This window comes from Podarcis filfolensis (genome assembly GCF_964270895.1).
Source record: "Podarcis filfolensis genome assembly, chromosome: 14".
NCBI lineage: Eukaryota > Metazoa > Chordata > Lepidosauria > Squamata > Lacertidae > Podarcis > Podarcis filfolensis.
Genome location: NC_139616.1, coordinates 19,709,067 through 19,731,171, shown reverse-complemented (window position 1 = coordinate 19,731,171; position 22,105 = coordinate 19,709,067). Strand labels below are relative to the sequence as shown.

Here is a 22,105-nt window from a genome sequence, read left to right as displayed (position 1 = left end):
CAAACTGAGGTTGGTGGGGCTGTGGCTCACTTACCCATATGTATTAGCCTTCACTGATGGAGAGCCTGCTGGCAAGTTTTACTTAGTCTAATGAAGTAGCCGTGGATAGTAGGGAGACTGAATGTGATCAGAGCAGTGTGTGTGTGTGTACTTAACCCTATATTCACACAGGGGAAAACTGTAACTCAGAGTCCTGGCTCCTTCCCAAGAATAACAGCAGGTGCACTTTCTTGTAAGTAAAGAAGCCAAGCTTTATTCTAGCAATTTGACAGTGCAAACGCAGCAAAAGTAGGCGAGCAGGAATCAGTCCAGATGCCCTAAGGCTCCAGTGATGAGGCAAGGATCAAAACAACTTAGGAGAAGTGCTTCAAGGTTCCCCAATCACAGTTCAGGGACAAAGCCCAGGGATCAGGATTCCAGGATCTGCTGTGTGAGGCTGCATGGCTGTTCCAACAACAGGTCCTGTCTACCCACCAGGCAGTGTTAGAAACTGAGATACGAAAGTGAGTAGCTGAACGGCACCTTAAACCTAGGTTATGGGCATAACAATGGAATGTCTAGGCACACTTTTTTAATAATAAGAATACAAAGCTGAAAATGAATGAACCGCAGGTAAAATGTTTTGTTCATTTTTCACATGGTCTAGGCCTCATCTGAAGACTTCAAAAAACAAAGCCATGCTTTCCCTGCATGCCCCCCCTAATATTCCTATTGAGGGTCCCTTCTGCAGTCTTCAGAGAGTGGCTGGAAGAGGGGAGGCAGAAAAAGCTCCTCCTTTCGTTCCGCTCTGCGGACAAGTAAAAAAGGCTCCATAGTAGCTTACATACAATCAGTTAAAATGAAACAGTCGCTGCCCACAAGCTTACAATCTTAAAAACACAACACACAAGGGAAATGGAATAGGGAAGGAAGAGGAAAAATCAAGCTCAGTCGCCAATTCTTGAACAGTTGTTCTTACAAGGACCAGCTTGCACTATTCAGGGGTAGGAGCTGGTCTGCCATATCGTAACTTATGGAGTAAGTAAGGTCTGTTTCCCATCTTCCCTGTTGATGCAATCCAATGGAAAGGCACAGTTTTTAATTTTGGGGTCTTGAGCTTAGAGTTGCAGTGTTCCATGGGGCAAATTATATGCACCACATGTTTATACCTGGGGAAATTGGTTGTTGGGCAACAAAGAAAACTAAGAATCAAATTTGTGACAGATTGCAAAACAGATGGAAATTGGATTTCATAGGCTGGTCACTACAAATCAGCTGGGGGGTGGGGAAAGAGGATGAAACAAGTTGGGGGGGGGAACTTTATTAGACCATGTTTCCATGTTGTGCATAGCTTTTTTTATATTGTTAGGGTGGTAAACAGACCAGGGTGGTGGTAAGTGGGGATGGGTGCTGTTGAAGCCGTTAATTTTGCATCTTGCTGAGAACAAGAAATACAACAGTGGTTGTTTCCCCATACCTGGGAACACAAAAACATATTACCCAGTAGTGTCTCCATCCTTAGACACGTGTTCTTTGATGGGCAGTGAAGGACTCTGGAGAGTGCAAGAGGTTGCACACTGTTTTGTGTGTGTGTTTTTTGTTGGCCTAATAAAAGTGTTGCCTTTATAATGGATTTGAGAATATTTCTTATGACTTTACTGTGTGACTCTGGAAGTAGCAAATAGTGTGCAGATATCTGCTGGAGGATTCTAACCTTGATTCCTTCTAACAAGGGATAATGGGTGGAGGTGGCAGTGCCTTGGGCATTTGACACCTTCCTTTAGGGCTTTAAGTAGATTAAATCATTTCAGAGATCCTGATTTGATTAGGTTAGAGGTCAGGCAGAAAGAGGCAGCTGCATGTTCTGGAGATCCTGATGAGTTTCTCTCTCGCATTGATTCAGTATCAGTTGAGGTCAGCAAATAAACACACGACTATGTTGTCTTGTGTGCCTAAAGTTTTGCTTTGCATATTCTCCCAGGCAATGTGGACATTCTTTTAGTCAGGACACTAGGGGCATACTTAAAATGTTTCTTGTTAACCAGTCATAGGTCAGTTTTCTGATAAGTTAAGCAGATGGTGTGTGGGGAAAGTTGAAAGTGAAGTTCCTAATGGCAGCTATTGGCATGCTCCAGACCTCGGCCACATAAAAGGTGTTTGCAGATTTCAAGACCCCTGGTTTTGTCTCTGCCTTTTTTTTTTTTTTTGCATCTAGCAACCCTGGAAGGTGAGGTACATTTGCATTGACAGGTGTAGCTGTCACATTCAAAGGCAGCTAGTTCAGTACTGTGACTTAGGTATGCATCTGTGTCAACTGTGATTGTCAATAATGACTTTAGGATTGTTCTCTTAAGAAGAAGAAGAAGAGGAGTTTGGATTTGATATCCTGCCGAAGGAGTCTCAAAGTGGCTAACATTCTCCTTTCCCTTCCTCTCCCACAACAAACACTCTGTGAGGTGATGGGGCTGAGAGACTTCAGAGAAGTGTGACTGGCCCAAGGTCACCCAGCAGCTGCATGTGGAGGAGCGGAAATGCGAACCCAGTTCACCAGATTACGAGTCCACTGCTCTTAGCCACTACACCACACTTAAGGGTGTAAATCTATTTCAGCATTTTGTTTCTTGAAAACCTTCAGATGATGTTTCTCTAATTTGTTCCACTGTGTTTGACTAAAAAAAACCCCCAACAAAAACATTTGCCATTGAGAAACTGAGTAAAATAACACCTTCAAAGTATTTTTATGCATGACCATGAATGATCTTGGAAATAATGTATGAATTTTTAGGGTTTGTTCTTTTTTGAAAATATTGGACTGAATCTTGTGAAACCTTAACACATAAGCACAAGCTTTTATGTACTAGATTCCACTTCATCAGAAGTGGGTGTTATTTTTGTGATGTGGATGTTGGAAAATTATTCTGGTAATCCTTTTTTCTTTTTCCTTTCCTTTCTTTTTCAGCGTTCTGGGTCATGAAACTTAATCCACAGCAAGCTCCGTTGTATGTGAGTAAAACTTTTTTACCTACTTTTTCCATCCATGTGGGTTATTGAAACTAAGCTTCGATACTCTTTTTACCTAATGACCAAATGTCCTTTGAAAATCCATGCTACTGAGAAACAATTGCATTTGTTTGAAATTATAGTATTGTTGATGAGAAGTTGAACTGGACCCGATTCCAAGATTTACTGAAATCAGCATATAGTTTAGAGATTGGTCGTACCTTGGATCCCAAATGCCTTGCGAGTCGAATGTTTTGGCTCCCGCATGCCCCAAACCTGGAAGTGAGTGTTCCGGTTTGCGAACGTTCTTTGGAACCCGAAAGTCCGACACGGCTTCCGATTGGCTGCAGGAGCTTCCTGCATCCAATTGGAAGCCACGGCTTGGTTTCTGAACGTTTTGGAAGGATTGAACCTTGACACCTTCTGCATGTGAAGGAGATGTGCTACCATTGTGCTCTGTTCCTCCTTCATGGCTGAGTGGGGATTTGAACCTTGGTTACTCAGGCCTAACCCCTGCACCATACCGGGATTAGTGTAGGGTTGCCATACGTCTGGAATTTCTTGGATATATCAGGAATACCGCAGTCATAAGCAGTGTCTGGGTGGAAATCGGCAAAATGTCAGTGAAAATCTGGACTTTTGGCAATGTATGGCAGTGTCGTTTTTGCCAGCAGTGTCGTTTTTGCCAATTTTCCTTAAAAGGGCCCAGAAATGTTTTCTTTTGCTATTTTGACAAAGAAGCTCAACAACTTTGGCAAAAAATAAAAATTATCTCTGGATTTTAACCGTTTTAAATATGGCAACCCTAACTAGTGTCCTGTTCCTAGTGGGGAAGGATAGTCTACTGGGCCCCCGGGGGCAGCTGCTGCCTTTTTCTTCCTCAAAGGTAAATTTAGGGGCTTTAGGGAAAGAGGAATCTGTTTGGCCACTGTGAGAACAGGATATTGGACCAGAAGGGTCACTTGTCTGTGCTTAGGTGAGCAAGTTCGGTACTCCTGTGAGTGACCTTGAACCATTAGCTTGTCTAATTGAACACTTGCAAAACCTTAGCCTCCTTTGGGGGTGAACCATGTGATGCTTGTACACCTGTAGAGATTACAACTCCAGTCACCAAGCAAGCCAAAAGTGTGGTGTGAAGTGTTGTTGTCAGAGCTGCCCGAGGTCCCAGCTCTGAGATTTGCATTATCCTTTCCACCCTGGCTGTAGGGTATGTTGGAAGTGCAACAGCACATTCATTTTGGAGCTTAACAGTTAGTTCTGTTATCAGTTAACCAAGGGGGGGGGGGCAAAGGTGTTGCTTAACAACCAGGAAGAGTGGCCTTATGCTTGTTGAGGTATCATGTGCCCTGATTGGCTATGTAGTTTTGAGGGAGTTTTTCTTCTCTATGTTTGGTTGAACATTTTATTTATTTCTCCTCAGTGTTTTCGTTCAATTTTTTCAGTAAAGTGTTGCCAGGATTTCTTTTCTCTCTAGACTCTGTGTCTGCATTATTTAAGTGACTTTTCTAACAGAGTGAAGGGAGGAAGATGGCCAGTAGTCAGGGACCTGCATTTGTTGGTAGAATGCCACCTTGCTTTATAGTGCTTAATAAAAAGAATTCTTTGCACGCTAGGTTTTTTAATAAAAAAAAAATACACGAATTACCTTGTGGCAAGGATGCAGCCTGCGGTTTTCCAGCTCTGTGTAAGCTGCTCAGACATCCTTTTCATGTGGTCCCTTATATTAAAATGTGGTCGCTGAGCACATTTTTGTTTACACTTGAGCTTCTGGACAATATCCCAGAATCCACCAAGCAGTCCTGGAGATCATATTTGGTACTTCCATTCAGGTGTTCATGCTTACTCATTTTCCTTTAAAAAAAGAAGACATCGACTGAGAGAATGGTGCAGTACTGAGTATGTGTGACTGAGAAAACAGGATGACATAATTTGAACAAGTGAACATTGCTTTGCAATACCTTTTTCCTGTGAAACATTTGGAAAAGACCTGTCATACAGTATAAGAGACCTACATTGGCTCCCAGTACGTTTCCAAGCACAATTCAAAGTGTTGGTGCTGACCTTTAAAGCCCTAAATGGCTTTGGCCCAGAATATCTTAAGGAGCGTCTCCACCCCCATCGTTCTACCCAGACACTGAGGTCCAGTGCCGAGGGCCTTCTGGCGGTTCCCCCACTGCGAAAAGTGAAGCCAAAGGGAACCAGGCAGAGGGCCTTCTCGGTAGTGGCACCCTCCCATCAGATGTCAAGGAAATAAACAACTACCTGACTTTTAGAAAACATCTGAAGGCAGCCCTGTTTAGGGAAGTTTTTAATGTTCGATCTTTTATCGTGTTTTTTAATATTCTGTTGGGAGCTGCCCAGAGTGACTGGGGAAACCCAGTCAGATGGGCAGGATACAAATAAATTATTATTATTATTATTATTATTATTATTATTATTATTATTATTTAATAAATAAAAGGGGTGCATGGAAGTGTTTCTCTGTGTTGGTGGGGAGCCACGATGGATTGTGGGAAGGGCATACGGAGGAGGACTGAGGGTGGGTAATCATCAGATCATCCTATAGTAAACACGAAGGGAAGTGGCTCTTAGGTAGCGACTAGACTGTCAGTATTTTGCAGGAGGGATGGAAACGCATACCAGAACTTTATAGGTTTGTGTAATAAAAGTGAAACCAAGTGCTCTTGTTGCCCTGGCACTTTTGTGGTTAGAAAAGTAACAGGAAATGCACTGAAAACGGGGAAGAATGAATAATTAACAGGAAGACGTGCAAACACTGCAGAAAGTAGTTCAGGAGCAATGCTCTTTGTCATATAACCGCTCTATAAAAAATTGGAACGTATTCTCAGTGAAGGCTGGGTATATAGTCTTAACATCCGTGAAAGGTTTGTGCGGCAAATTGGGATGAAAGCTCAGTAAACAGGTTGTCTGTGGGAAGCCCCCTGCCCGCGGCACAACAGCTTTCAAACCTGGAATCGCCTGGAATAACCGTGGACGTCATTGGTGGCAACTCAATAAGCGAGCCCCGTTTGGAAGGCCAGCTTCCTTAAAAAGGCACCTTGACCAAGGCTGCTTATCTCCCACTGGTAACATGGTGCTTCAGAGGAAGTGGCATGTTGGGGCTGTATTTTTTTGAGGGGGGGGGTCGCTTGCAGTTTTTTGTGGGTTTGGTGCTGATTCCTGAGAGCCAACAGTTCTGGCTGTTGCCTGAACCAGAGTCTGTGCTACTCAGATGTCAATAATGCAGAAACATTGGTGGAGCCTAGCAGAAGCAACTAGTAAAGTGGGATGACGTGTCGACGGTTCAGTATAAATCATACCTAATGCTCCATTGTTGCATCGGTGACACCTTCCGGAATACACTGGCAAAAAACAAAACAACCCCCTCCCACCGCCAGTCTGAAGGGTTTACTGTCTGAAAGTGAGTTTTGGAAGCTTTGTCTGAAATTAGTTGTTCCCTTCCATCCTTCTCCTCCATGTTCTTAAGTCTGTGTGGCATGTAAAAAGCAAGCCTAGGTTGAGGGCTGTGCAGCGCCATCTGGTGCCTGCTGCAGAACATACACACCAAATTCTGATCTTGGTTTCTGTTCCAAAGTTTCCCTTTCCTTTGTTAGCGCTAATGGGGACTTTGAAGAAACAAAAGAAGCTGGTTTCTCTCAGCTTTTGCAGAAATGGCCCTCGCATTGAAATACTAGTAAACCGCGTTTCTGTTTCGATCAAGACTCTGCTTTCAAAATAACCGCAATTGCTCCAGCTAAGGTTGCTGTAAGCAGAAGACACTGGCTTTCTTACTCAATGTTTTAAAGAGATCCTAAACCAGCTTCGGATGAGCACTCTCCCTCTTTTGTTGCTTCCTAGAGCAAAGCATGGTTTGCTGGGACCTGCAACATAATGTTGCGTATATCCTTAGTCTCCAACAGGAGTGCTTCTTTACAGATGTCACTCTGAGATGGGATTGGCTAACTTGTGACTCTCCAATTGTTGTTGGACTCCAAATCCCATCAGCGCTAACCAGCATGGTCAGCGGTCATGAATGATGGGAGTTGTATTCCAGCAACATATGCAGGCCACTGGTTAGTCATCCCTGCTGGCAACGATTCTTCAGAGGCCCTCTGCATGATGCAAATCTCATTTTCAACCAAATAAATAGACACAGGGGTAGTACATTTCAAACAGCAGTTTGGTTTTGACACGAGACACTACAGAGGGTCTTGAATCTGAAGAATATCTGCTGGTGTTTCTTACCATCAACACATGATCGATAAGAAACGAAGATTTAGTTTTATGTCTTGGAGCCTCTTCATATCTTTTAGAGTCCTTGGGTGAGGACCCTCAGACCTGGGGACTGAACGAGCCTCCTCCCACCCACCCCAGGCCTCCATTTGGCACTTGTGACTTCACCCCAGGCCACACCGTGACCTCCTTGGGTACTTTGGCCCGGAAGAAATGTGTCCTTAAACCGCGATAATGTCTGTTGTGTGTCTGGCTGGAGGGATGGTGTGTAGGAATCTTCAGACTTTGGTATGGCTGACTTGCAGCCTGCTGCACAAAGGTAAACGTCACCTCTGTTGCTGCACCCCATTTTACCTCTGCACCCCCTGTGTGCAACCGGTGTAGCCCCCCCAGATGACTGCTCATGAAGAGGGATGACCCTCAGGCTGACAAATGATAATTATAACAATGATGATGATGATGATGATGATGATGATGATGATGATGATGATAATTTATTATTTATACCCCGCCCATCTGGCTGGGTTTCCCCAGCCACTTTGGGAGGCTTCCAACAGAATATTAAAATACAATAGTCTGTTACACAATAAAAGCTTCCCTAAGCAGGGCTGTCTTCAGATGTCTTCTAAAAGTCTAGTAGTTGTTTTTCTCTTTGACATCTGGTGGGAGGGCGTTCCACAGGGCGGGCGCCACTACCGAGAAGGCCCTCTGCCTGGTTCCCTGTAACTTGGCAAAGTTCCCCCCACCTTTGTGTTAAGGACTCAAGGAAGCCTCTTATTCTTTCTCAAGTTTTCATATTTCTTTTCTAATCATAACGTAATGTTCCATGGTTTCTGGAGAGTGTCCTCACTGGGATTTTTTTTTTGGTAGGGGCAGGGATGTTGTCCACTCTTTGTGTATTGATACTTCTGTATTCCTCAGGATTCACCTAATGTCCCTTCTAGTTTCTAGTAGCTCAGCTTTTTGCGCCAAGCCTGTTGGCACACAGACTCTGTGTTTGCTATTAGAGGGAGCAATGATTTACTTACAAACTCTTAATTTAAAGAGGGTCCATGGATACGAAGAATGCAGCCCTGCCTCCTGCTCCCAATCTCTCATTTGCAGTCGGAAGAGACAGTCTTACATTTGCACGGCGCTGCTCCTCATCTGTTGAGGAGTTAAGAGTTACATCTGCACTGACCCGTGCACTCGGTCTGAAATATTTGCCATTGGGATACCTCAGCAGCTGCTCAGAAAGCTGAAACGCACCACCCGGCCCTGCTGTGTCTTTTGGCAAATGGCTTTAAGGGGATTAGGCGGAGAGTCGGCGAGCACTAGGTCTGCAATCTTGGCCTTGGACTTTGGATCTGGAAAATAATTCAAGGAGCAAGAATGTTAAGGGACGTGTTTTGAAGTTTTCATGGAAAACACTTTTATCCTGCAAGGAGATGGAGCCAGAGCTCTTCAGATTTTTACCCTGGTTGTGGTCTGCGGTTAAACAGTAGTACTATTTGTCAGCTCCTTAGGTGTTGAGGGTTCACCTGGATTTCTTGGTTTAACGTTCTAGTGGATCAGTGTCCTTGTTGGCAGAATCTACTGCTCTGTAGGTATTCCATAGGAAGGCTCTTACGGCTGTTTTAACATATTGACCTGGTTCACATGTAACCCTAAACTATGGCTGAGCATTACATAGAATCATAGAGTTGCATGAACCTTGGGGCTTGCATGTTCCTCCCCACTTCCGTGGCATGGCTACGTGATCAAATATTTTTGCCTCTGTTTTTGACTAACACAATATGTGCAAATATGGACATACTATTGTTAGTCTTAACTATGGTTTTGGGCAGGGACGCGGGTGGCGCTGTGGGTTAAACCACAGAGCCTAGGGCTTGCCGATCAGAAGGTCGGTGGTTCGAATCCCCATGATGGGGTGAGCTCCCCTTGCTCGGTCCCAGCTCCTGCCAACCTAGCAGTTTGAAAGCACGAAGTGCAAGTAGATAAATAGGTACTGCTCTAGCGGGAAGGTAAACGGTGTTTCCGTGTGCTGCTCTGGTTTTGCCAGAAGCAGCTTAGTCATGCTGGCCACATAACCTGGAAGCTGTATAAAGTCAGCCAATATAGTGAGAAGAGCGCTGCAACCCCAGAGTCGGTCACGACTGGACCTAATGGTCTGGGGTCCCTTTACCTTTACCTTTATGGTTTTGGGCAGTGGTTTTCAATCAGTGTGCTGTGGCACCCTGGGGTGCCTTGAATGATGGTCAGGGGTGCCACAGGCAACACTGGCCTCTGTCTCTCTTTCCTGCCCTCCCTCCTTTGATGCTCTCCTGTGTCTCTGCCTCCCAAAGGCTTGCACAGCTGTTTGTTGCAGCAGCCCTGGCTGCAAGCTTAGCAGGTGAATGGTGCCTCTGGGGCTAGCCAGGGGGTGCTGAGGTGGCCTCAGTAAGCAAGCAAACAAGCAAGCAGGCCAGGGAGCCCAGCCAGCCAGTCCACCAGCCATCGCTGTTGGGAATGGGCAGACAAGTCCCAGGGCCCTGTGGGACAGTGTGAGGAGGCACCTCTCTTTGGGGCGGGAGGGGGTGCAGCCAGAGACCAGGGGTGACAGCAGTGGATGCCCGGAGGACTCTCGAGAGGAGGCTGAGGGAGTACTCCACAAGGGAGGGTGTTTGAAAAAGGGTGATCTCTACTCCTGAGCCCCACAGGGTGCTGCAGAAAGATTGTGGTTGGTCAAGGGAGCCGTGGACTTAAAAAGGTTGAAAACCTCTGGCTTAGGGCAAGAAACCAAGTTTTGATCATGGTTTATAATCCTTACTTTGTTTTCCCTAAACCAGCTTCCCCCAAATGTTGTCCTTCAAATGTTTTTGTACTACAACTCCTATCAGCCATAGCCAGAATGGCCATTGTTAACAGATTATGGGAGCTGTAGTCTAAAACATCAGGAGGGCACCAGGTTGGGGAAGATTGTAACAAACCATAGGTAATACTAAACACAGTTCTCTGTCCAAATGAAACAAGAGACTGTAGTTAGCAGAAAAGAAGCTTCCAGTTGTCTCATGGCTTTATTGGGGCAGGAGAGCAGGAAAGGGGGCCCTTTTCTTTCTAAATGGCCCATTCCTGCTAATTGGTTCTTTAAACAGACATTGCGTGAAGCAAAATTTCATTTTCTTTACCTGGCTACTGCTTACTCATCATATTCAAATATGTTTGTTAATGTGAACAGCACCTAAAACTAGTATGCTCAAATGGCCCCTGGTCTTAATATTTGGAACCCTGGAACCATTATCAGCTTGTAAGCGATGTGGGTTTTATTTTTAAAAAACGACACTGGAAATTTCAATATGAAATTGTAAAGCTTGGTAAAATTAAAATATCTTCATGTCTTCTTTATGTAGTGTTTCCCCCGCATGTTGTGAAAATACTTGCAGCAGATATATACTCTTCTTACACTGGGCAAGTAACTTGAAATGCCTCAACTCCAACAGGCAATTTTCCATTCCATTTATTTCTGGAATTTTTCCCTTGGAGGCATTTATCTGCTGAAGCCGGCATATGACATATGTCTCTTTCTCTGCGTGCTTGACCCAGGTCACTGTTTTTACTGGGGGCTATTTTGTTGTTGTTGCACAAACAGGTATCTCTCGAGCTTCAGAGACAGGCTTACGTTATGAACACCCATCACCTGCAGCCCTGCAAAGCCCATGCATTCCTAGGCTGTTTTCCAGGTGTTGTTCTCTGGGTAAATGTGCAAAGACAAAAGTTTGGGGCTGGGTGATGGAAGGGTTTGCATCAGGGCCTGGCAACTTGTGTTGCTGCACAATCAGCTCCCATCATCCCTGATCATTGGCCATATTGATTTGGGCCGGGGGGAGTCCTAACATCTGGAGAGCCACAGGTTCCTTAGTTTACATAGTTGGTCTCAAGGAACTCGGGATGACGTGGGGATCATTCTGCCACAGCGACAGAACATCTGCTTTGCAAATAGAAGTTCTCAAGGTCATTCCCCAGGTAGCAGGCAATGCAGGGAATGTGTCTGAACTTGGGACACTGGAGAGCGGCTGCCAGTCAGAGCATACAAGACTGGTCTCAGTGGGCAAATGGTATCATCTAGCTTTCTATGTTCTTATGCTCATAACAACCCTGAGAGGTAGATTTGTATGAGAGAGAGTGGCTGAGGAAAGGTGAGCCAGCGAAGTTCATGAGTGTGAGTTTGGGCCCAGATTTCTCCAGGTAAAGTCCAGCGAATAAAGACTAGGGGTCTTGGTATTAGCTCACGTGACTACACTGGCATGGCTGCCAAGCTTGTTCTCCCCCACCCCCACCTCACCCTGCAACACTGGAGATCTGTCTCATTTCATCCATCACTACCCGGAAGATGAATTTTTAAAGACTCCTTTCTTCGCCTTTTCCCATATGATTTGCACATTTTTCCTGGCATCTTTCCACGTGGAGCAGGACAGGGGGAAGTATATCCTTTGGGTTGTAAGTTTGCAACTGGAGGCTGCCTTTTTTTAAAGCTCATACTGCTTTTGTAACCTGTATAAATAAGCAAGAGCCTGGGGGTTGGTGGCTGGTAATTTTCCCATGCCAATGCCACTGGTCTATAGTTACTTTATTTTACTTCATTGGTTTAGAAAAATGAATAATCTGCTGAATCAGAAAAATCTCTCTTAAGTGGTGTACATAATAAAATAATGTACTATATATTTTGGAATGTTGTTTGTTCACCATGCATTTGCATGATGGCTCCTGAGATGAAAGGACAAGTTTTCGTCTGTTTGGATGCAATTGGATCCCATTTTGAATCAAGATGGCGAACTGAGGTTTTCAAAACAGCACAAATGTTATTCCCTGATTTCAAAATGGCACTGATTTGTGTGTGTGTGATTTTTTAGAATTCCCGAGCAATTGGTGTGAGTTTGCTAGTATTAAGATTCTATGAATAAAACACAAGATAAAATCAGCAAACCTTGTTAAACCTCACAGAGCTACAATTCGTAGCTCCCTGTGAAGGGTAAAGGTAAAGGACACCTGGACAGTTAAGTCCAGTCAAAGGCGACTATCGGGTGTGGTTCTTATCTCACTTTTCAGGCCGAGGGAGCCGGTGGTTGACCACAGACTGCTTTCCGGGTCATGCAGCCAGCACGAGTAAAATGCTTCTGGTGCAATGGAACAGTGTGACGGACACCAGAGCGCACGGAAACACCATTTACCTTCCTGTCGCAGGGGTACCTATTTATCTACTTGCACTGGCATGCTTTTGGACTGCAAGGTTGCCAGGAGCTGGGACAGAGCAAGGGGAGCTCACTCCATCATGGGGATTCAAACCGTTGACCTTCTGATTGGCAAGCCCAAGAGGCTCAGTGGTTTATCACAGCGCCACTCTCAGCACCTTTAACAAACTACATTTCCCATAATTCTTGGGGGGGGGGGAAGCCACGGGTGTTTAAATTGGTGTCACAGTGCTTTGAATGTATGGTGTGAATGTGGCCCTCGTCCAAGAATGTAACCTGCACATTAACTCCAGGAGACATAATTGGATTTTATTTTTTTTTGAAAAAAATGTAGAACAGCTAGACATGTTCATGGGTCTGTGTTATTCTTGCATATCTAATCTAACTCCCAGGCAGAAACCTTTAACAAAGTGTTAGATGCTCCCCTGGCTAACGCCTGCTTACAAAGGGAGCTGATGAAAGGTGTCAGGTCTGTTTTGTGGGCAGCCACTATGGGAAATCATCCTTGACCATCTGCGATACGGTTTGGTGGCCAGTCCTGCTACGAAGGGATTGATGCAAACTGTCACCAGAGGCTTTGCTTGCTTAGTATTAACAATCCTCTGCTAGTGCGGAGAATGGCTGCGTTATGAGCAAGTGTTGACTGTTAGTTTTTCATTCCGTTTGGCACACTGTTTTTTTAATTTTGCAAAGAATTGCTGCCTTTCAGTTAAAAAGAAAACAAAAGCCATTGTGTTGACGTCTGGATTTCATTAGATTGTAGGTTTAGAGTAGGTGGACACTTTTGTTTAAGCGCCATCCCTATCTTGCGATAGCTGTGACACCGTGGATTGCAAATGCGCTTGCTGGTGACAAGCAAATTGTTGGCTCTGAAGGAAAACCTGCCCTTCTTTTTCATATTTGGAGGAAAAGGGGGACACTCCCCAGGGCCACATTAAGAAGTGCAAGGGTGGGTCACTCTTGCCCTCAGTCTGAAAAAGGTTAGCCATTCCTTCCCTATGTGAATTGAGACAAATTCTGTGTGCAGCCCCCACCATTGGAAGCAGTGTGCCTCTGAACGTCAATTGCTCAGGTCCTGCTTTTCAGCTTCCCATAGGCATCCGTTTGGCCACTGTGAGAACACGATGCTGGACTAGATGGGCCTCTGGTCTGCAAGGCTCCTCTTATGTTCTTAAGTCTTCCCTTGGAGAAGGCTGATGTAGGACATAGCACACTGCCTTATGCTAAGCCAGACCATTGCTCAGGATTTCCTCTTGAGTACCTGTTGCTGGAGGGACGCGGTGGCGCTGTGGGTTAAACCACAGAGCCTAGGACTTGCCGATCAGAAGGTCGATGGTTCAAATCCCCGCGACAGGGTGAGCTCCCGTTGCTCAGTCCCTGCTCCTGCCAACCAGTTTGAAAGCACGTCAGAGTGCAAGTAGATAAATAGATACCGCTCTGGCGGGAAGGTAAACGGCGTTTGCGTACGCTGCTGCTCTGGTTCGCCAGAAACGGCTTAGTCATGCTGGCCACATAACCCGGAAGCTGTACGCTGGCTCCCTCGGCCTGTAAAGCGAGATGAGTGCCGCAACCCCAGAGTCGGCCACTACTGGACCTAATGGTCAGGGGTCCCTTTACCTTGCCTTTACCTGTTGCTGGAGGTCATGAGCAGAGAGAGGGCTGCTATGATCAGGTCCTGCTTTCGGCCTGGAGTCGGTTGACCACTGGGAGAAGAAGATGCTGGACCTTTGGCCTGATCTAGCAGGGCTCTCTTGACCATTGCTGCTAGCTGCCTTTTGGCTATGGGACCGTCGGTGTAGGTTTCCCCACTTTTTGTAGCTAAAAATGAATTGGACTGTGAAGACGCTGCTACTTCCAGGTACACGTCTCTGAAAGGTTCCTGACTTGAAAGTAAAGGTGACCTTTGTGTGTGTGTGTGTGTGTGTGTGCATGCGTGTGCGTGGTGGAGTTAAATGGCATGTTTTCGTTGGCAGCGGGGCACCAAGCCAAGTAAACATTAGTCAATCAAAGCTAGGTACGAAATTAAGTTATACTTTTGTTTGCGGCCTGTGCCAGAGGCTCTTTTGATCTTGGGAGACTTTTCTCCAAATGGGGTTTGGCTGCCCGGCTTGGCTGCTTCAAATGAACCGGGGTTATAATAACCACCTTGTGTGGTAGTGATCTCAAGCAGATGACATTATTTGGGTAATAATAAATGAGGAAAGGTAAACATGCATGAATTAAAACGTCTCTCTCTGGGTTGAGGGCAGCAGTGCTTTTGGAAACAGATTGCCTTCCTAGGTTACAGGAATTCATCTGCGCTTTGCTTTAGCTCCAGAGTTGTTTAAAACCGTGAACCTTACACCAGAAATTGTGAATTTATATTACTGACAGGGTTTATTATGTGTGTGGGAGGGAAACATATTTCTGGACCCAGTTTTACTTAGAAAGAAAGAAAGAAAGAAAGAAAGAAAGAAAGAAAGAAAGAAAGAACCAGTGGTGGTAATTTTTCCTAAGTATTCGCAGCTGGAAAACATGCACTAAGTATCTCATCTGTACCAGACCCCCTTCCGTAAGGAATTTAGGGCACTGTGTGGATTTCTCCCCTTGGCAATCCTATTAGGTAGACTAGACTGAGAGCAGACCCTAGGTCACCTGCTGAGCTTTGTAACTGGGGACCTGAACTCTGGTCTTGGAGTTCCAGGTCTGATGTTTTTTATTCATGCTTCCTTTATCTTATTGGTGATTAGGTGTGCAAGAATTCCTCAGTGCCTGCTGACAGCTTGATCCTGGTGGTAGCAGCTGAATGGACTTTGCTCTCCCCACGGAAAGGAGTCAATTATTGCTTCTCTTTGGCTGTGTCTTTGTGTATTCCTTTTTATTATAAAAACCCAACACATTTTATTTTAAATGTGCTTCTTGGGAAAAGGAAAGGAGGTTGTTAGACTGTATCTTTACCCCAGACCTTTGGATGGATGAAGTATTGGATTAGGGCCTGGGAGACCAGGGTTCAAATCCCCACTCTGAACCATGAAGCTCGCAGTCACCTTCTCTCACAAGGCTGTGAGCCAGAAATGCAAAAAATAAATTCCAGAAATATTAAATCCTTATGCTCTTCTTCTCCTCTTAGGGCGACTGCATAATCACCGTATTGCTTACTGAGGATGACAAAGCTGGAAGCGATGATGTAGTTTTCTACCTTGTGTTTACTGGATCCGCCGTTCAGCACTGCACCAGCACTAGGAAGCTTGATTCAGGGACATTGGAGACCATTGCTCCTGGTAAGTTGTTGTTTTTTTTTACAAAAAAGATCACTCGCAAATCTACCATTATAAGCCAGGGGCAAGCGAGGGGACCTGTTTTTCAGCCTTCCTCTCTGGACAGCCCGTGGCAGCTTGTGAGCAGCACCAGAGGCAAAATTGGGGGTCTTTAGATTTGTACAGTAGGCTAGTTTCTATAAACACACACCCTTTATCCTCCTCCCTGGCAAGCAATAGGCATTATCAGGATTCAAGGACACATTCCAGCCCGGCGAAATGATGTGTAGCTGGGGAACATCAGCTGTGGTTTAGATAGATGGGGCGACTTTAGCTGCGGAAGCGATGGGGCAGCAAAGGGAGCACATAATCTTCAGTGCTCTCCCAACCATTTAACCATGGCTAAGCAAGGGTCCCCTGGTGTGTCTGTGGTTGCTTAACCCAAGGAACAGCCTGTGTGGGCAGCTGCACCCTTCTTAACTGAGTTGCCTATGAAGATCTGCAGCTTTGTTAAAAAAGTGGCATGCTTTCTACCTTCTCGTTCAATTAGGTTAATAAATATAAATACGTTAATTTTGCTATTTTTGCCCAGGGTGCAACCCATTCTCAATTTCTTGTGAGTTTTTAAATGTTTGCTGTAAAAATAATTCTCTTCCCTTCTTCCTTTTATGAAATAATCTTTGTCCTGGGAGACCACAAGAGTAAACAAGTTGTGTAAGAGATGGTCACTTGAAAGCAGCAGTCATGTGGCCTTGATTTTTCTTTTTTTAAAAAATACCCTTTCGTATGAAACATAGCATCATTTCCCCACCCCAAAGGCAAAAGAGAGCACCATGAAGCCCTGTTGAGCAAGAATTTTTCTTAGAAGGCCCCTTAAAGGGGCTGACCATTAACTTTTATTACATAAAGACAGTGGCATTAAAAGAAAGAAAGAAAGAAAGAAAGAAAGAAAGAAAGAAAGAAAGAAAGAAAGAAAGAAAAGGCACACGAGAACAAATGGGTCTTTGACATTTGAAGGCCTGTACTGAAGAGATAGTTCGTGGGGTTGCATCAAATTTAGTGTTACGTTAAAGTCACTTAGTGGTACTTGTTCTGCTGGTGAAATGTTGTTGCACAAGAGAATACAAAGGTTGCTGGTGACTTCAATGCACAATGAATTGCACAATGTTTCCCACTAGTGCAGCTTCTACATTTGATGCCTCTCTCGTGCGACATTAAAGCTTACCTGTTCACTAACACAAGTTCCCTCACACTAGCAGACAGAAAATGTTGGGTGCAGCTCATTGGAGGGGGAGTTCTATAATTATGGGAGCCAGCACAGGGAAGGCCCTATCTATTGTGCCCACCAATCTAATTGACTGTCTTGGCAAGTACTCAGTAGTTGGTTTTAATAAACTGGCAGGATTATTTGGGCATAGGCAGTCCTTTAGACAACCCAGTTCCAAGCCATTTAGGGCTTTAGAGTTTAACATCAGCAACTTGAATTGGGCCCAGAAACACACAGTTAAGGAGTCCAGTTGGAGCAATATGTGCATATGTGTTGCCTGGGAGACCAAGGAGGAACTCTAATGGGGCTGGATTTTGCTTGGGATATACCAGTTACTGACCCCCTACAGTAAAGTCAAGAAACCATAGCTTTGCTGGTAAATGTTTGGGGTAGGATTTCCCATTTTTGCAGTATTATTGAATAAAATAATTTTGTTGATTGCATTTTGTTTTCTGACATTTAACTGATTTTTTAGCTCTTTCATATTTTATGCTGTCGTAAGTTGCTTTGGGGACGCGGGTGGCACTGTGGTCTAAACCACAGAGCCTAGGGCCTGCCAATCAGAAGGTCAGCAGTTCAAATCCCCGCGACGGGGTGAGCTCCTGTTGTTTGGTCCCAGCTCCTGCCCACCTAGCAGTTCGAAAGCACGTCAAGTGCAAGTAGATAAATAGGTACCGCTCCGGCGGGAAGGTAAACAGTGTTTCCATGCACTGCTCTGGTTCGCCAGAAGCGGCTTAGTCATGCTGGCCACATGACCCGGAAGCTGTCTGCGGACAAACACCGGCTCCCTCGGCCTATAGAGCAAGATGAGTGTGCAATCCCTGAGTCATCCGCAACTGGATTTAACAGTCAGGGGTACCTTTACCTTTACCTTTAAGTTGCTTTGAGGCACATCTTTTACATTAAATGGCCAAAGTTAAATCCCCCCCCCTTTTCAGGTCCTAAACTACTTTTAGTGTGGTGCATGTACACACAAGGGTGCTTTTCAGAGATATCTAATCTAGTTTTATACACTTTGAGATTTGCGACCCCAGACCTCAGCCCTGGTGAGCTGCTGTCTGCGGTTGCCTGCAGAGGCAATGCTATCCTGCCTTTTCTGTGGAAACTTAAAAATAGCTGCTGGAGCTGAACGCCTATTGTTTGTTCTGTGAGATCCGAGTCCTCAAAATAGGAGCTCTTGGACGGGTCGGCTTCCACTCCTGGCTGGACAGGCCATGAAGTCATGCGCTGAGCTTGGCTTCCAGCTGCCACTTGTTTAGCTACAGCAGTGTTTTTGTCTCCATGCAGCTTGACGATAAAGGAGCCTGCTTGGATGGCTACCACTCGTTCGGAAAACGGCTGACCGTGACGCGAGCCAAAATGCTGAACTGTGGGCTGCGCCACTTTTTGCTGTTTGCCTGTCTAGACTTTTGTTGCCTTCCCTATCTCGAAAGATAGGCCAATGGGTTCAAACACTCAAACTGGCCACAGAATTGAGGTCCGTTTTACACTAAGGCCCTATCTGCACTTTGCATTTAAAGCAGTGTCATGCCTCTTTAAAGAGTCCCAAAGAATTCTACAAAGTGTAGTTTAAGGGTACTGAGAAGGGGAATAGACCAGAAATGGTGCGGGGGCGACATGGTCTTCCGAAATTCATTCACGTGTAAAACTCAGCCCAGCTGTGTGTATATGGAGGGGATTGCGGTGAGCCCCTTCTCTCTTGCATAGCGCAGGAGAATAGGAGCTCATCCCTGCTGCGCAAATGCAAAAATCAGCAAGCAGTGTCTTGGTGTTTTATCGATTGCTAATCCTATTCAGAGTAAAAAGGTAAAGGGACCCCTGACCGTTAGGCCCAGTTGTGGACGACTCAGGTTGCAGTGCTCATCTCGCTTTATTGGCCGAGGGAGCTGGTGTACAGCTTCTGGGTCATGTGGCCAGCATGACTAAGCCGCTCCTGGCGAACCAGAGCAGCGCACGGAAATGCCGTTTATCTTCCCGCCGGAGTGGTACCCATTCAGAGTAGATCCAGTCAAATCAATGAATTTAAATTAGTCATTTGCAAAAATGACTCTGCTCTGAGAAGGATTAGCATTGGCTGCGACCTGTGGTTTTTCCTAGTGCCGGACAGTGTCACAGTGCTGACAGGCATGGGGTGTCCAGAGTGAGGAATTAACTATTTATTGCCAAAAGTACATTTACAAGTTAGGGAGAGGCATGAAAAATAGGGAAACTTGGAGGGTCTGTCATATTGGAGGCCATCTATCTATCTATCTATCTATCTATCTATCTATCTATCTATCATCTATCTATCTATCTATCTATCATCTATCTATCTATCTATCTATCATCTATCTATCATCTATCTATCTATCTATCTATCTATCTATCTATCTATCTATCAATCTATCAATCATCTATCTATCTATCATCTATCTATCTATCATCTATTATCTGTCTATCATCTATCTATCTACAGTGGTACCTCCGGTTGTGGACAGGATCTGTTCCGGAGCTCCAGTCGGATCCCGAGGTTTCTGCAACCGGAGGGGTCACTTCTGCGCATGTGCGGCGGCGAAACACTTCCGGGTTTGCCGCTTTCGCAACCTGAAGTTTACGTTACTGAAAGGTAACGTAAGTCGAGGTGCTGCTGTATTCTGTTCTACCTTTGTCCTTTGAAATTACAGTGCATACAAACAAACAATAAAATGCATGCGCCACACAACATTAAATTCCACTTAAGACCAGCCATGACGGAGATGGGAAAATAAATATGGGAGGAAAAGCTGCAGCTTGCTGCGAAATCGTTGGTTTAGTTTCTCTGCCCAGTGGCAGCAGGGCTGCATTTTGTTTGGAGGAGAGCTCTGGAAGTGCAGGAGACCTAATTTAAATTTAAACATTTCCCATATTTGGGTGGGGTGGAGGGTTATGCAGTTTTTAACAAGTTGGTTTTGGTTCTGCATTTGACTACATTTGTAGTGCAAAGCCTTACCAAGGCCTATTTTGTGTTCGTAATTCTTTTCTCTTTTCGGCTATTGCAGAAACTAGGCAGACAATTTCAAGTGACAGGTTCTGGGGCCTCCTGGAGTCGCTTGCTCATTATGGAATAGCTCCCCTGATCTTTTGAACTAATTGCCAAAGTCAAAAACTTATCTCCCCCCCCCCGGCCCCGGCCCCCCCCACTCTTGGCCTCAAATCTTTGTCAGTTGTAAGGGAAGGGGGGGACATCAAAGCACTTGAAAGGGACTGAACATGTTGCCCTCGAGGAACACATTAAACTCCTTTGCTGTAGCCGGATATGCGTTTGATCTGATCAAATCCAATTTGTCACCTCGTCCAAGTCTCTGAAAGCTGGGGTTTTTCAGATGCTGCTTAGTTCTGCATCCCCTCCCAGAATTTCACTGGTGAAAATAGGCAGAGGTATGTGTGTGTATTCGTGACCCTTCTCACAGCCCAATTCCCTGCCCCTGTACTTAATAATACTCGTTCACACATAACTGGAAGCTACAATATGGTTTGGTGCACAGTGAGAAAGTTATGGCTGCTTTCCTCTTCCCCTGCTCCTCGTCCCTGTCATATTAACCAGAGCTAAGCCATGGTTTGGATTAGAATTGTGAACAAACCCGGGTTCATGGTTTGTCTGGCTCCAGACCTTTCACATGCTGTAACCAATGTCTTTTTTCTTGCTTATGGTTTGTTTGCTTTTTTTTGGGGGGGGGGGAACAAGCCACAGTTCAGGGTTTAGATGTAACCAGCAAAACTATGGCTTAGTCCCCGATAGCGCAGGAGGAGCGAAGCAGCTGAGTTTTCCCCCCTAGGTTAAAGAAATAAATGCAGTCATTGCTGTAAAGAACAACCCCAGCTGCTTCCTTTTCCTTGCTCGTGAAGTCACAATTATTTAAAACTTCCTAGTCTGCTTGAGCCTGTAATTTCAGCTTGAGGGGGGGGGGGGGTTCATCTCTTCAACTGGGAGCAAAGTTCCTCTCTGTACTTCTGGAAAAGGAACATTCCCGCCTGCCACTGTCCCAAGCGAGGGCGGTGGCAAGGGGGCGATGAGGGATCCGACTCCATTTATGCAATTAAAAACAAAGAGAAAAGGAGGATAAGAGTTGATTCACACAGTCAGAGACTGAGGTAATGGGGCAGAGCAACTTTTCCAGTAATTAGTGAATGGTCTCTGCTGTTCTGGCACAAGGAGTCGTGACGTCAGTGCAGCAGTGGGGAAAGAGGGAGGGTACAGAGCCTGCAGAGGACATAAGTCACCAACCTGACTATTAAAGGGGGCTGGGCTGGCAATTATGGAACAATGGCTGTGCTGAAAATATGAAACTTCCACCTCTCAGCGTGTTGTTTGAAGTTCGTCACGCGTTTCCTGGGTCTGCACAACTTGCTTGGACGGTTAAGTTCAAAGACGTGCCCCAAACATGCTGTTTCTTCCCCACCTCTCTCCCCCTTCAAGTACTTAGGCTCATAAGATATTCATTATCTATTTATTGCGTGTAGTTGGTTAGAGCATAGTGCTGATAATACCAAGGTTGCAGGTTCAATCCCCGTATGGGGCAGATTCATATCAGTGGCGGAGCAAGGTCAGGTGGTACCTGGTGTGGAAAATTTCTTGTCACCTCTCCCCCCCCCCCCCACTTTGATTTTTTCTTTTTTCTTTTTGCCTGCAGCAATGGTTTGGCTTCATTTCATTTTTGGGGGGGACCAAAGTTGTTGAGCCTTTTCGGGGAGATCACGTACCTTGCGACGAGGAACCTGCCGGCCGCCATACAGCTGAGGGAGAGCTGGCTGGCGGACCATTTTGGCAGCGGGAAGCCTGCGCGCGCCAAAGCAACAGCGTCTCTCACAGCCGTTGACGGCTGCAGCTAGGTTTACCTCCAAGCAGGAGCTGGGCGCCAAAGCAACAGCTTCTGCCCCGGTTCCTTCTCTGTCCCCCACAAGGATTTGGGTTTGCAGAGAGGACAGAGAGGCGGGCCAAACGGAGTGGCAAAGTTTTTGAAAGCGCCTCGCCAAGGATCCTAAGGCCAAGGCCTCGCTGGTGCATGCATGCATACCTCTCTCTCTCCAGCACCGTGGCCAGAGGAGGGGGGTGGCATGATCCCGGTGCGTGTCAGCCAGGGTGGGGGAGAAAGGGGGCAGCAATTGAGATTTACACACACACGCACACACACACACGCACTCGAAAAAGAGAGAGAATAAAATGC

General features: G+C 45.6%; 1 protein-coding gene across 15 annotated transcripts in view; it reads left to right on the top strand.

Moving 5' to 3' along the window:
• The window catches only part of AKAP13 (A-kinase anchoring protein 13), a 252,720-nt gene that overhangs the window by 78,103 nt on the left and 152,512 nt on the right, over positions 1-22,105 (top strand). For all 15 annotated transcript variants that reach the window (XM_083586086.1, XM_083586079.1, XM_083586080.1 and 12 more), the window contains 2 exons: positions 2,939-2,982; positions 15,529-15,679. In XM_083586086.1, the coding sequence (XP_083442212.1) occupies positions 2,950-2,982; positions 15,529-15,679 (184 nt within the window). In that variant the 5' untranslated portion in view covers positions 2,939-2,949. The remainder of the gene's footprint in view (positions 1-2,938; positions 2,983-15,528; positions 15,680-22,105) is intronic.